The following is a 14746-nucleotide window of genomic DNA, read 5'->3' as shown; positions in this document are numbered from 1 at the left end:
CATTTTGACCAACTGCTTTTGACAGCTCGCCGACAGCTTCCAGCTCAACGCGCTCAATGAACTGGGCCTCGAAATGGATTTGTATTCGATCCGATGGCTGGGGCACCAGGTCTGTGCGTGTCGAGGCATATATTCCATCGTATATTAAGCCAGACGAGACAATCATAATGATTTCTGTATATCCAACACCAACATCATCATCATAATCATCATCATTGGCGCATCGCAGCTCAAGGGCCTTGCATTTAGCACCCAAATGGGCATTGAATCATCATTTATTTACCACCAAAGAATTACCATAAAATCCGAACCAACTTTCACTGGTCATTGTTATGGCCATAACCATTATTATGCCGGTCTTAATGCAGCTCTATAAATTCTCCTCAAAAGAATTCGTTCGATAAGCCCCAACCAGACAATGAATGCTAAGGGAATTTTCACTTTCCTTTGGTCGTAATTAAGTTGAAATTAACTTGATTCGGTGCGTTTTTAGAGCGGGGGCCCTGTCAATTACGTTAAGTGAAATTACAATTACATGAAAAGCATTTTGAAAATCGTCTAACCAGCCCACATTAAATCGCATTTATGGCGAAGAGGGGTCAAGCCAAGGTCGCAGACATCCGTTCATAAATAAATATTTAACACGCAGTCCTTCAGTCGTTGGCTGTGGCGCAAAAAATAAAGGAGAACGGGTGGACGAGTGCCACTTTGGGATTATATTTATCACTTCATGGCAACTCATTAAATATAAATGTTTTTCATTTGCCGAGAGTTGGGAGGGAAATCATTCAGTTGCAGTGGGCTTGTGTTAAAAGTGTGAGATTTTCTTGAGAAATGGTTTAGTTAAGTGTGATTCCTAGGATGCTGAGCCCAGAAGAAGCAATAAAATGTTGACTCCTTTAAGATTTGAAAATTGCTCACTGTATAACCTTTTATAATTCATTTGAACACACTTTAAGCATCGCAAAAAATTAATATAAATCTTTGTGAACTACTGAATATTTGTTAAGGTGTTCCCTTTAAAAATCTCACATTGAAAGTCACAAAATAATTAAAAATATCAAGCAATGACGGTGAATTTAAGGATTCTTAACTTTGATTTTAATTTGAAACTATTTTTCTTCGCATCGTGCCAATAGTATCGCTAACAGTACCTATTATATAATCTTTGATTCAAATATTTAATTTAAATATGAATAAACTCCCATATGCATACTTTTGTGTTTGTATTTGTGTACAATTATTTCTCATAACAAAAATACTAATCTGATTATTTAAATTTTTATGTTTGACAAGATATTTGATTTCATTCAAAAATATATAATGTTTTACCAGCTTAGTTTCATTGACAAATAGTCCACCATCAAGAGCTATTCACTAGTTAATCATGGCTCAAAACGATCGAACGCAATCCGCAGACACTTAGTCACTGTATAATCTTCGCTTTATCCCCATACTTTGTCAGTGGCCAGCTCAGCTGAAATGTCTTTAGGCAAAAGGTCAAGCCATAAACTTTTTCCATCCGGCCAAATGCCGCGCAACCCACCAGCATGACTCAAAGCCCAGAGCCACCCACACGTGTGTGGCTAGCCAGGTACAGTAACTTTGGGCCGAGATGTCAAACATTTAACAACATTTTCGAGGGATCAAAAATAGAGAGGCGAAAAAGGAGGAAGGATCTGGTTTTACCGGAGCACTCCAGGTAATTACGCGGCACACACAAGTCAGCAGGTCAGTCCGTGGGCCAACAGGTAGCTAAGCGCCCCAGATATAAATAATCCTGTTAAGGAGCAACAGAACATCATTCACGGCTCAAGCTGCCAAGCAGTCACAGCTCGCCCTGTCACTTATATTTTCAACGAGAAGTATCCAAACCATAAGATATAATATCCGAGAAATGGAAAGCCAACGTAATGCCAACGCCAACCACCGACGCGGAGCTCGTCCGAGCGTGGGCTATCTGCTGTTCCAGTACCAGAGCGAACTGACCCGCCGTCATGCGGAACCCACGCGGCTGTCCCGCACCAAGATCCACATAATCGATGGCCTGGTGTCCCGCACCATCCGCCACATGAAGCAGTGCAGCCTGGATGATCTGAAGGCCTGCAAGAGGGAGCTCGTCTACAAGGAGCATCTACGTGATCAGCTCAGGAACATGCGACGCCAACGGTCCTCCTCCGCCAGCAACGGCAAAAATGCTGACAGTTCCTCGGGGAACACTGCCACCAATGTGAGTGTCAAGGCGCCGAGTACTCCACCGAAACCCCGCTCCTCCAACGGCCAATCCTCCAGGATGGACATCTACGGGCCAGAGATCTTTGTCTAAGTCAAACCTTTTCTATTGCAATTTTAAATTCCTTAGTTAACCACTTCATTTTTTCCTTAACTGTTGACGATTATAAATCATACAACATGATATTGTATATAAGCAAAAAAAAACATGTAAAAAAATAATACGAAATAAACCAATCAAAACAAAAATAGCAACCAGTTTTCTTAATTTACTTGTTTGGGTTTTTTAAAAGTTAGTTTTAGTAGAGGATACCAAATGTTGTTCCTTACATCATTAAATATAATTAATTATATAGATGTAATTAAAAAAGAAATCCTTTATCATAATTTTTTGTTGTTACTTGCCATTTTAAAAGTTAAAATTCTAAAATTATTGTTTAGAATTATATAAGAATCAAATGCTTAACATTGTTTTAAAAACCTGGTCAAAGTACGTACAGTTACGGTTAAGTTATTCAGTATTAAACTGCCAATAACAATTTGCACAAGACCACGCTTAAGAGTTAAACTCAATTTTAGATCAACTCCATCAACTCCGAATCACTTTGAACCCCAGGAATTCGCGATTAAAAACCAATAATCCCCTAAAATTCGAAACCAAAGTCACAGAAATAAAACTGGCAATTACACAAAAATGTCAATTGTCGGCACATTTGTTGTAGGAGTGGAAATTCCTGTTCTGCAAGCCTGTTTTTGGCTCTGTTTTTGCTAGCTTAGCTAGCCAGGGCTAAAATGTGTGCCGCGAAATGCCAGGCCCGAACTATCGGGCTCAAGAGTCAAGAGTTCCCACGAAGCAGCTTCGATCCATTGAAAATTGGCCACCACTCACCGATCTGTGATAGATGCGTCCGACCGAGAGAGCCGAGGAAACGAGAAAACCAGGCAGACAGGCCAAGAATGCGGTTTAAAGTTCAATCGTGCAGCAAGTGTTATTTAGGGGTTCGCAGAAAAGGAAGGAACATCGTGAGCTGCGATGATCTAACCGAAGCTTTCTTCGTTAACCAAAACAGAAGTTATGAACCTGCGACGACGACTACCGATATGTAAATCGTCATCTGGAGAAATGTATATAAATGAATATATTAACCAAATCAAGTTCAGAAGAGCAGTTCTGACGTTTTCACAATTCTCCTCATTAGCTTTGTGCTGATTGGGTGACATTATCTATAGTTTGTGGGTATTATTTCTCATTTTCTTGTTTGTTAGAATGCATTTGCTTTACCTTTTCGGTTTTGTCGGGGCCCGAATTAAACGTTGAAATATTCCACTTGCTGTACAAATTTGTTGCTTTCTATTTGCATATCGCTGGATAAATTATGAGCACAATGTTAAATGACGAACCAATAGATGAAGAACGTACACGCACACACCGAGTGACGTTTTCCTTTCCTTATCGAACACTCTTCTTTCTTCAATTTCTTTTTATTTACTTTTCTTTATTATTTTTCGGCAAACACTTTTGAGTGAAATGCAGCTGCTGCTCTGGTTGTAACTGTAGTTTAGACACAAACACGTTTTCTTGCGGCCCGGCCAGTATAATTACGGCAAAAGGCTATTTTAAGGCCCCCAACCAACCAAATATAACGAAAGCCGATCCAAAAAACGAAAAGCCGAGAAATGCAATCGTTGGGCAAATGCAACGCGGCGAAATGGAACGAAAAGCGAGTCGAAAAGCTAAAAAAGCCAAAATGCAAATGGTAACACGCACACCGCACTCGAGCACACATACACACGCACAAAACGTTCGTTCTTCGGCGAAGAAGAATCGTGTTTATATATTTCGTTGGATCGTGAATACGTATCCAACGGATCGCGTCGCGTTTCGAGCTGCACGACGGTTCACTGACGAATGACCAAAAAGTTTCAGATGCCGGACAGCTTGAAGTTCGAAAAGCCCGCCGCTCCGAGTTCGAAAAGCGAGCAGATCGTACTCTCTTTCTCTCTGTGGCAAGAGATCTCTTGATTCTTCGCCTCCGAAGATCGCAAGTTCGTTGCCTCAGTCTTTCGTTTTTCTTCGTCTTTTTTTCTTATTTATTTTTGGTGGGCTTAGAATTGATTTATTGTCCAACAATAACTGTTTTCTATATTGTGTGTTGAACCTTTGGGGGAGCGAAAGAGACAGAGGGTGCTCGATTTTTTGATGACACACTTAACCGGAAGATTTGTGTTTTTCGGGTGTTATTTCTTGATCGGGTGCTATTCTCCTAGATCGCTTAATCTTTGGCTCTCCCATTCGGCTTTAACTTTCGCTAACCGCCGCTCTCGTTTGCTCAAAGACTTTTACTCTCTAGCCCAGCGCAATTACGATCGTAGCTCTCACTGCTCTCACTGGAAGCTCGGTCTTCGGGATTTAGCTCTGAATTCGCTCTGTTTACTCCAGAAATTACCTCCTAGTGCTGGCTCGCTCACTCGCTGGGCGGCTTAGTGACGCTTCGTTTTTTTCGGTCTATCCAACTTCGAATGACTTCTTAACGGTTCGCTACTTAATGCCTCGTTTTTCGTACACAGAGGGAAAATTACACTATAGTTGTGAAAAGTCAGTGCTGATAATGATATTTACATAATTTACTTTTTATATAACCATTTTAATACCAAAATATTTTATAAGAACTTTCCATTGACTTAAGATCTTAAAATGTGTATTATAATACTTTTATATAATGTTAAGAACTTTGAAAATATTATTGACTATAAATAATACATTCCATTTGTGTAGCTATATCAACTTTAATTTTAAAAGCGGTTAATTGGGTGTGAAAAATATTAAGTATACAACTAGTTGTCATCACAGATAATCCAAAATAGAAAATTCGACTTGTTATAAATTACAAAGAATTCAATTTAATTTCTAGGTTTATTATCTTAAGCATAAATAGCTTCTTTTTTTTTTAAGGAACATTAATTAGACGTTTTAGTACTTGGGATTGAAAATGTTCTATGTAGTTTATAAGTAATGGAATTTCGTTAAATGGTTTTAAAGGAAAGACAGCCCGTCTAAAAACGAAATATTTATTTTTCAAGCTTAAATTAAGAAATCAATTATAAAAACCTTAGTAATTAATGGAAAAACCTATCGTAAACGTAGTATTTTGTACATCTAACTTTCAGACATTTCCTACAGTGGTGTCATTTCTAATATGATTTATTTGCTATCTCTGAGAACTTTACGAGCTGTTTTTAAACTATTTTTTTCCGTGTGGCAGTTAGTTTTTTGTCATTGCTGCGGCTCTCACAGAGGGCTATCAACCCGCTCCTCCCTGGAATTGCAGCTGTTATTGTCATTTTGCTTTTAGCAGCAGCTTCACCTCAACTTAGTTCAGTTCAGCTCGGTTCGCTTGAGCGTGAATTTCTGTGGTTTCCAGGCGATTCTTTCGGATACCATAACGCTCCTCCTCGCCTTCTCCGTTGGCTATTATCAGCATTGTCATCGTTGTCGTTATTGTTGGCGCTTTTTGCTTTTTGCGATTTTTCTCTTAGCTATTCGCAGTTTTCCCTGCGCCATGCCTTCCACGCTTGTAGGGCTGCTCTGTCGCCAGATCTGCCATATAGCTATACCTATATATACCTATATAGTATACCACAACTGAAACCGCAGCAGTCGGCCGCCGATATGATCTGATTTATTGTAGTTTCCCGACTTCTTGTTGTTGCCATCGCCTGTTAAAATATTTATTTACAATTTTCACAATTGGCATTTCAGTTCAGCGAGCTTGTCTCTGATTGTTTGATTGCATTGTTGCCATTGTTATTGTTGCTGTCGCTTTTGCTGCAGACTGTTGCCCCACTTTTACTTATGCACATAAATAATTAGAGTATTTATGTTGTAAACTGCTTGATAACAACATTTGCATCGTTAGCCAAGTTAGCACAAGTATGCTCCAAGTTTTAGGGGGTCCTGTGTGTGTTTATTTTAATTTGCCGAATGTGTTTCCAATTTCCGTTCTTCGTTCAAGTACCAGAAGTGCTGGCAAAGGCAGAACAATACAGTAATGATTGTTAGTATCACAATTTTTTCAGATATTATAACTAATTGTCATTTCAACAGACCAATTTGTAATGGTACTGCAGTATTACTTTTTTTTATATTTTCACATTTCCACCGAGATGTGACTAAAATTAATAAACCATTTATATTTTACAAAAATTAAAATATATATAGTTATGTTAGGATATTCCTTAAAATATAAAAATTAAATATGTCCTCGATTAAATAAAATAATTCAACTTTCATCTAAATATATATTTATATTTTGATGTACTATATTACCTAATATTTATTAATACAAGAGATCACTGTACCATCGTTGATCCACAATTTTATGCGCCATCATCTAACTGCGGACTTTTTAGGCACTTGTAAATACGAGTTACTTTTGCATACTTTTCAGCGGTTAAATATTAAGTAATTGCGATATCGCATGCGAGATTTTCTTTACTTCGCTGGGAGAAAATCAACACCAAACGCTTTTCCGTTTTTCCTGGCTATAATTTGTTGGTCTTTGCCACCGCCTGAGTTCTTAATTAGCCCGCAATGAGTTGTCGATACGCCATTTGCGAGTACATGAAATTCGGTTTGGTTTTTGCCCTGCCCTGACATAACAATTTCGGCTCGTTTAATTGGGGCCCTCTCTATGCCTCCTCTGAAGGGTTCTTTCGGTTTGAGTTGCTCTCTAATTGCATTTTCCAACGATGCCAAACGATTTTGTGTACTCATCTAATGGGGAAAAGGCTGCCAAACTGTGGCGAAGGCAAAGGGTTGGCTTGGATTGGCAACGAGACAGATAATAAGCCGCTTGCCAGGCTGTCGTTAATTTGTGGGTGGCCCAAAACCGGCACAATTATCTGGCATGTGAGGAAAATTATAGGGGTTCGTTAATTGGCCGGAGGTGTTGGCCTGTTAACTGCCACAATTAAAATCAATGCCACGGCGACCCAAATCCGCAAGGCAACCGAAAGCCCATCAGGGGCTGAATATACGTACTCATGGTTCCATAATCAGCGCGGTTAGCTTTGGCAGGAGCTCCCTTGTGGCTGAGCCAACTAGTTAAAATGTGTTCAACTTAATTTAAAAGGTAGAAAATATAAGGTTGATAAATACACTGTTCAATTACCTTATTCAATTAAGGCAAATTCAATAAAAACGTAAAGAATAAAAAGCGTTCAAGGAATCGATTAAAGCACACTTATATGTTTAATATTTAAAACAAATAAAAGAGATTATAATAATCTTTAATTAACAATTTACGACTCTTGCACTGAAATATAGTTTCAGGATCATCTTAATATGCACACAATAAATTTTAATGTACAATTTTTGACAATGATTAATGTAAAACAGATATTCAATAATGGTATGAATTTAAAAAGAACATTTATAATTTCTTATAAATATTATATGTCAGTGTATGAAAACAAAAAAAAAGATTAAAGTAAAATAGATATTCAATAATGGTTTGGAATTTAAAAATACCTACTGTAATTTCTTATAAATACATTTTGTCAGTTTCTGAAAACCAAAAAAAAGATACAAAAATGTTTCATTCAAGAAGGCTCTGCTGGGGAACTCACCTTCATTTAAGACCACATACGAATTCGGCTCATTTCCAACCACACACTTCCAACTCCCAGCCCCTTTTTCTCAACATAATATCTTCCAATTGTCCTGTCCAACATGGCGCTCGTATTTGGCGTGGAGAAGAAGACGGTGCCCACCTACATGAAGTACGTGATGGGCGGAACCTCGGGGATGCTGGCCACCTGCATTGTCCAGCCAATGGATCTTCTCAAGACCCGAATGCAGATCTCTGGTACTTTGGGGATTCGCGAGTACAAGAGTTCGTACGAGGTTCTATCGAAGGTGCTCAAGAACGAGGGTGTGCTATCCCTGTACAATGGACTGAGTGCCGGGCTGATGAGACAGGCCACCTACACAACGGCCCGGATGGGTGTTTACCAGATGGAGTTGGACTGGTATCGCAAGAACTACGAGAATGATCCTTCTGTGGTGGCCACCATGACCATGGGCATTGCCGCCGGCGCATTTGGAGCCTTCTTCGGGAATCCAGCTGATGTGGCCTTGATCCGGATGATGTCCGATAACCGTTTGATGCCCGAGGACAGACGTAACTACAAGAATGTGGGCGACGCCTTCGTGAAGATTGTGAAGGATGAGGGCGTGATGGCCCTCTGGAGAGGATGTCTGCCCACTGTGGGTCGAGCCATGGTTATTAATATGGTACAGCTGGGATCCTACTCCCTGATGAAGGACCAATTCCGTGGGTATCTCAATGAGGGGATACCTCTTCACCTGAGCGCCGCCATGATGTCCGGATTGCTGACCACCTTGGCCTCAATGCCGTTGGACTTGGCCAAAACACGCATCCAGCAGATGCGAGTGATCGAGGGCAAGCCGGAGTACAGTGGCACCATCGATGTTTTTAAGAAGGTGCTAAAGAACGAGGGTGCCTTTGCCATGTGGAAGGGATTCACACCGTACCTAATTCGCATGGGTCCACACACGATCTTTTCATTCGTCTTCCTGGAGCAAATGAATAAGGCGTACAAAAAGCATGTGCTCGGTGACTCACCATCCGATTCGGCATCTTAGCTAGCGACTATAGTACATCTTTTTCATCCCCAAAGAAATTGATTCGATATATCTGTGTAAAACGCGTATGTTCTGTAAACTAGTTATTCCTATCTTATATACGAAAAAAAGTGGGTTTTCAGATGTCTAATAAAATATTGGTGCCTCATGCGCAAGTTTATTATTGGAGGTTAAAGCACAAAGTGTGGTGAAAAAATTTAAGATTAATTAAAGTTTGCTTTGAATCGATAAACTTCATGATATAACGGTCTATGTAAGCCTAGAAATATTGTTGTTTCGCCCAATACCTCCAAATATTTTTATAAAAAGCATTTTTGTATCAGATTTCTTGGGATACATAGAATACAGATATGATTATCGTAGAAGGCTAAAAATACCTATCATCTGAAAATCGCATTCTTAGCCCTTAAAAATTAATTTCGGTTTCTATTTCTTCGAAATTCAAATTTTTCTTCGCATTTCCGCCATGACTTACAATATAGAAAAAAAGTCCATTCCCGGCTATATGATGTACGTCAATGGCGGTCTGGCCGGAATGATGGCCACTTGCATTGTGCAACCATTGGATTTGGTGAAGACCAGGATGCAACTCTCAGCCTCCACCGGCGAGTTCAAGAGCTCGTTCGATTGCATACTGAAGACCCTAAAAAAGGAGGGTATTCTAGCCTTTTACAATGGACTGAGTGCGGGATTAATGCGACAGGCCACATATACAACAGGTCGTATGGGATTCTACCAGATGGAAAACGAGGCGTATCGCAAGCAGTTCAATGAGTCTCCAACTGTTTTTGCCAGCATGGGCATGGGAATTTTGGCCGGGGCTGTTGGAGCCATGTTTGGAAATCCAGCGGAAGTGGCCCTCATCCGGATGATGGCCGATAACCGATTGCCGCCGGAGGAGAGGCGTAACTATAAGAATGTGGGCCATGCCTTCGCAAGGATTGTCAAGGATGAGGGCGTTACGGCGCTCTGGAGAGGATGTATGCCCACTATGGGTCGCGCCATGATCGTGAATATGGTCCAACTGGCCTCGTATTCCCAGCTTAAGAACGCCTTTTCCCAATACTTCTCGGGACTCTCGCTTCACATCTCGGCCGCCATGATGTCTGGGCTATTGACCACCATTGCCTCCATGCCGCTGGACATGGCCAAAACACGTATCCAGCAGCAGAAATCTGGCGAATACAAGGGCACCATGGATGTCCTGATAAAGGTCTCCAAGAACGAGGGCATCCCCGCCCTGTGGAAGGGCTTTACACCCTACCTTTGTCGACTTGGGCCGCATACTGTGTTTGCTTTTATATTTCTGGAACAACTCACCAAGGCCTACAAGCGATTTGTGCTCGGTGACGATTCCGGATCCACTATCTAAGTCTTAAATTAGCAGTACAACTTACTGGAAATTGCATTACAAATTTACAGAATACCCAAGCCCAAAAAAAAATGTAACATGTTTTAAAGTTGCCAAAACCGTTTTATGATCTACGAAAATTCCCGTTTTATTGAAATACTGTTTTATAAAGAAATTTGGTTTTCAATTTTATGCAGAGGGCTTTCTCTTTTCCTTTAATATATGTTAGAACACCATGTACAATGTTCAATTCAAATATATTGTATCACAACTTAACTTTATGTATATTTCTTACTTGATATATATCTTTTTTTTAGATTTTAAGATTAATTTGAGTTACTTTGATAGATCTTGGTGATATTAAGCATTAAAGGAATTAAAATCAATTTCAGAAGTAGACACAAACCCAAAACATGGCCCATTAAATTAGGACTAAAGGATGATATATCTACAAATGTCATACCTTAATATCATAAAATTTGATCTTATCATTTATAACTGGCTGGCTAATTTAAAAAACTAGTAACATTTGAAATCTTTCAGTTCTTAAGATCATATTTCGCACGATCAGGCTTTTCTCTCGCATGCTATAAGTAATACCGGGCTGGATCCATCCGTCCCGCTCCAACGATCAGCTGGGCTTTGTTTTCCGTGGGGCTTTGTGGCGCTTATCAGACCCTCGATCAGCCGGTCCGGTAATCTGGCCGAGTCAGTTGCGTTCCTACGTTGCGATCGAGCGGTTCGCGAGCGGTTACGGTTGATATAGTCAGTCGGGTGTGCGGATCAGATCGGAACGGATCGGGACTCCTTATATCTGATATACCTTCTGGCAGGGAGCTGAGCAAAGCGCAGCACAGCCGTTCGGCGTCTCTCAATTGAAGCCACTTAAGTTTGCCGGCGGAGATCTTATGAAGGAAATCTCTCACTTGGGATTGGGATGAATCAACCGTTGAGTTCATGCCGCGGAAGTGTTAATTTAGCGCTCAAATACGACTTGTAGAGATCAGCCCAGTACAAGTGCCATCTGAAAGTGCTCTTTGTGTGCCGCATAAATCGTGCCTGTCCCGTTGCCCGAATACAAAAATATAATAAAAATATGCAAATGAAATTATGTGTGCGCTACCTTACGAGATAGACACATAAATCGGTAATTAAGTGATAATTATTTATGGTGTGAATTGGGCCGGACATTGGCAAACCTTTTGGGCGCTGTAAATTGTTGGAATCGCCGACGGAACCACTCCACTCAGGTGAGCCAGCCGATAAGAATCTGTATCTATCTTGATTTTATGGCAGCACAGTGGGCACTCCTCCAGATTGTGGCGATAGCAAAAAATTTCTATCGCTGACGCCTCCGATCGAGTATGATTGATTGATTGCTTGAATCTCGAGGAAATTTACGAACGATTCATTGATTGCCATGTGAATTTGTCATAAAGTCTGGGACGCTTTTAGATTGAGTGTTGGAAACCCCGCGGGAACCTCTAGCTCAGTATAATCGGTACTAATAAAGTTCAAGGGTATATTCCACTTGTGCTAATGTTTGTGACAGAGAAAAGAAAACGATGCCGACACAATAGAATATATTTGTTCCAAGCAGAGTCTGCATTATTATTATGTTCTTAGTTTAAAGGTAGTCAGAATATTGCATGTCATTTTAATTAAAGGGAACGCACATTTTCAGCAAAAGTATTCCTACCTATGTAGATCTCAGAATCTTTAAAAGATACAGATACCTTACTTGTCTGTGAAAATCGTTAAATAAAACTATATCCATATGTACTCGTATTTCTTTTTCAGAAAGGAACGAATATTTCTTGAAAGGGTATCTCAACTGTCGCAATCTTCTTAAGCCTTTTTTTCAAATTTATTTATTAGAATTATGACTTCATAAATTCGCATATATGCAGATGAATGTTGCTTATCTCGCAGTTTATCTACTTGCATGCTAGACATTCACAGTAAACTGTAATTTTCCCAATCAACTGATTTGACACTTCGATTACCGTTGAGGGAAAACATCTAAGTGCCAGGTAATTGCTGTTTTTGTCTGTTAGGGAGTTGTCTACTGGGTAGCGGTGTAAATTATTTGGCATTTATCATTTGAATCTCTGATAATCCCCACAGTGCTTGTGGATATTTACCTCAGATAGCAGGGAGATAATGACGCGCAAGGTTTTGCTCTAGTTCTATTTAATTATTTCATGTTGACTTTTTCTTAGGGCAATTAAAAGTTTCCCATGTTTGCTAGGAATGGTAATTACCAAAAGCTAGGAATTAATGCACGCTTATATTGGAGAGCAAATAACAAAGAGTTCTTAATAATTTTCCAAAGCAGTAGCAAATTTTAATAATAAAGCATTATAATTAAATTTAAATTTAATTAAAATTCCCTGTCAATCTAATTACTCTCCCACCGTTTGAAGTCTATTTGCTTTCCATGTATTTTCATACATTTTCATCCATCGCTTTGTGGCAAAGACAGCCCAAACGATTTGTCGGTTTTATTTGAACTAGAAATTCTAATTAGCTTCATGTTGTCTGCATATTAATTTGTCAACAAATGACTGAAAATAAACAATGAGTAGCAGCTAGCACGCTTCACTTGGCATTTGAATTTTTTACCGATTTGCTGTTTGTTTAAAATTTTAATTGGAAATCAAGCGGCAGAAATCAAATTAAAATGCAATCACCCTTCCGAACGAAACTCAATAATGTAGTTAATGTTTGGTTAGAGCGATTAATGACTGGAGAATTGGTAGGGCAAACCTGGAAATGTCAACAAAAAACTAAACGCGGTTGACGTTGTGACAATACAAAAATATAGTCATATATGGTGACAAATTAAATATCACAATAATCGAATTAAGTGAGGTGAGCAGATTATTTTTGTTGCTAGTCGACAATCAGATGCTTTTTTTGATCCTACAAAAAAACGGCAATGAAATGAACAGATACATTAAATGAATTTACTCAAATTTTAAAATTATGCCTATTTTTATAATATGTATTAAAAATAATCTATGTAATTTATAGCATTTTAAAATGTATCAAATGCCTTGTATTGTTTTAATGTTACTAATATTTCAAGTAGAAATTTAAAGTTAATTATCCAGGTGACATTTTACAACACACTCCCTTCAGCATTTTAATAAATGATTAAGTATAGACACCAGAACATGTGCTCAATTACAAAATCAAATTGAGTGGAACTAATTCGTGATTCAAAGGTGTAACCGTTGAGTATCTTGTCACAGTGATTATACTCGGTTATACACTTTTCAGTTAGTGTTTTGCAAATTGAAATGACAAAGCTTGGGACAGACGGTGGGCACACGTCTGCTGGTATGCGTGTGTATCTGTGAGTCTGTGTCAAGTCATTACCATAGCCTATAACGGGCAGACAAAACCGCACGTGATCTCAGTCCCCCTGTTGTTATTGCTGTTCTGTAGTGAAACACCCGCACACACAACTGCATCCATAACTGGTTTAATAAGCTCGCTCGACGTCGCTTTTTTCGATCACATGACAACAAGATCAGTGGTTGGTGGCCGAGCGGGGCTTTTTATATGTTTTCGAGCATCGAATGCAATTAACTAATAAGCAAATTAACGAATGCCTCTAATGAATTCACAACAATAAAAAAACCCATCTCAGAGAAAGCACGCAAAAGCCGGGGTCAAAGGTCAATCGCCAATTTTTCGTTTGACCGAGCCGCGCAAAATCCCACATGTCATCGTTTATGACAAAAGAGACAAGCATAATACTGATGTATGAGTAAATTTAACAAGTGTGTAGTGAGAAAAATCAAAGTAATATGAGTGTAATTTCGTAGAAATCTGTATTTATAAGAATGAGAGGCACTTAAGATTACTTCTTCAACGATTCTTTCTGGGAACATCAATCCTATTTATCATTATGTTGATTAATTTATTTCCCATGTTGTTTGCAACAAAGGTATACTTGTTTATTGGTTTTTTGAATGACCAAAATGATTTAATTTTTATATATTAACATAGAAGTATAAGTGATTTCTTTAACTTATTAAAAACGTTTTTTATTTGCCAATTTTTTAAACAATATGATTGTAATAAAATGTCCAGGATATTTATAGCTAAGTTCGGACTAGTATAATATTTATGAATAAAAATATTACACAGCCACCTAAGAAATCTTTAAAGAATTATTTACTTTTTCTAGTTATTCTGTCAGTGTGCGAATATATTTGCCCTCCCATTGATGGGCAACAGATAAGCCGCAGCAGCAACAAAATAGAATTGTGGCTGTCATCTGGTCGGATCTTGGGACACAACCATTATCGTGGCTGCCCAGATGCGTACACACTCGTGCATGGCCACAATTTGTCTACGACGGAACGCGAGAGTTGCAATTTTCGAATTAAGACAATTGCCACACGAATTACGGAGCCAAGATGCCCCGTCTAGATTCGCGACCCATGGCATCTGCCCCGGAGTCTCGTTTCTCCTCGCCGTGC

At 39.2% G+C, this 14746-nt stretch overlaps 5 protein-coding genes across 5 annotated transcripts in view; 4 read left to right on the top strand and 1 right to left on the bottom strand.

The window, feature by feature from the left end:
• LOC119552851 overlaps positions 1–4129 on the bottom strand; it is a 123661-nt gene extending 119532 nt beyond the window's left edge. Inside the window, exon 1 of the mRNA XM_037862725.1 lies at positions 3515–4129. The gene's annotated coding sequence lies outside the window, so the exon portion shown is untranslated. The remainder of the gene's footprint in view (positions 1–3514) is intronic.
• On the top strand, positions 1621–2459 carry LOC119552852. Its single transcript, XM_037862727.1, has one exon. It carries the CDS (start codon positions 1898–1900, stop codon positions 2324–2326), a length of 429 nt encoding a protein of 142 aa, XP_037718655.1. The 5' UTR covers positions 1621–1897; the 3' UTR covers positions 2327–2459.
• A 3719-nt stretch (positions 4130–7848) lies between the features above and the next one.
• LOC119553842 (mitochondrial 2-oxoglutarate/malate carrier protein) lies at positions 7849–9040 on the top strand. Its single transcript, XM_037864486.1, has one exon. The coding sequence runs from the start codon at positions 7964–7966 to the stop codon at positions 8897–8899; it is 936 nt and encodes a 311-aa protein (XP_037720414.1). The 5' UTR covers positions 7849–7963; the 3' UTR covers positions 8900–9040.
• Positions 9041–9238: 198 nt separating this feature from the next.
• LOC119553894 (mitochondrial 2-oxoglutarate/malate carrier protein) lies at positions 9239–10496 on the top strand. Its single transcript, XM_037864561.1, has one exon. The coding sequence runs from the start codon at positions 9366–9368 to the stop codon at positions 10269–10271; it is 906 nt and encodes a 301-aa protein (XP_037720489.1). The 5' UTR covers positions 9239–9365; the 3' UTR covers positions 10272–10496.
• A 484-nt stretch (positions 10497–10980) lies between these two features.
• LOC119555597 (contactin-associated protein-like 2) overlaps positions 10981–14746 on the top strand; it is a 70836-nt gene continuing 67070 nt past the window's right edge. The window contains exon 1 of the mRNA XM_037867092.1: positions 10981–11500. The gene's annotated coding sequence lies outside the window, so the exon portion shown is untranslated. The remainder of the gene's footprint in view (positions 11501–14746) is intronic.

The sequence above is a fragment of the Drosophila subpulchrella genome, chromosome 3L, assembly GCF_014743375.2.
Source record: "Drosophila subpulchrella strain 33 F10 #4 breed RU33 chromosome 3L, RU_Dsub_v1.1 Primary Assembly, whole genome shotgun sequence".
NCBI lineage: Eukaryota > Metazoa > Arthropoda > Insecta > Diptera > Drosophilidae > Drosophila > Drosophila subpulchrella.
Note: the sequence above shows the minus strand (reverse complement) of the source record. Positions and strands in the feature narration are given on the sequence as shown.

Bases quoted from the DNA above. Each gene is read 5' to 3' on its own strand.
- LOC119552852 (XM_037862727.1), top strand. From the start codon at position 1,898: ATGGAAAGCCAACGTAATGCCAACGCCAACCACCGACGCGGAGCTCGT.
- LOC119553842 (XM_037864486.1), top strand. From the start codon at position 7,964: ATGGCGCTCGTATTTGGCGTGGAGAAGAAGACGGTGCCCACCTACATG.
- LOC119553894 (XM_037864561.1), top strand. From the start codon at position 9,366: ATGACTTACAATATAGAAAAAAAGTCCATTCCCGGCTATATGATGTAC.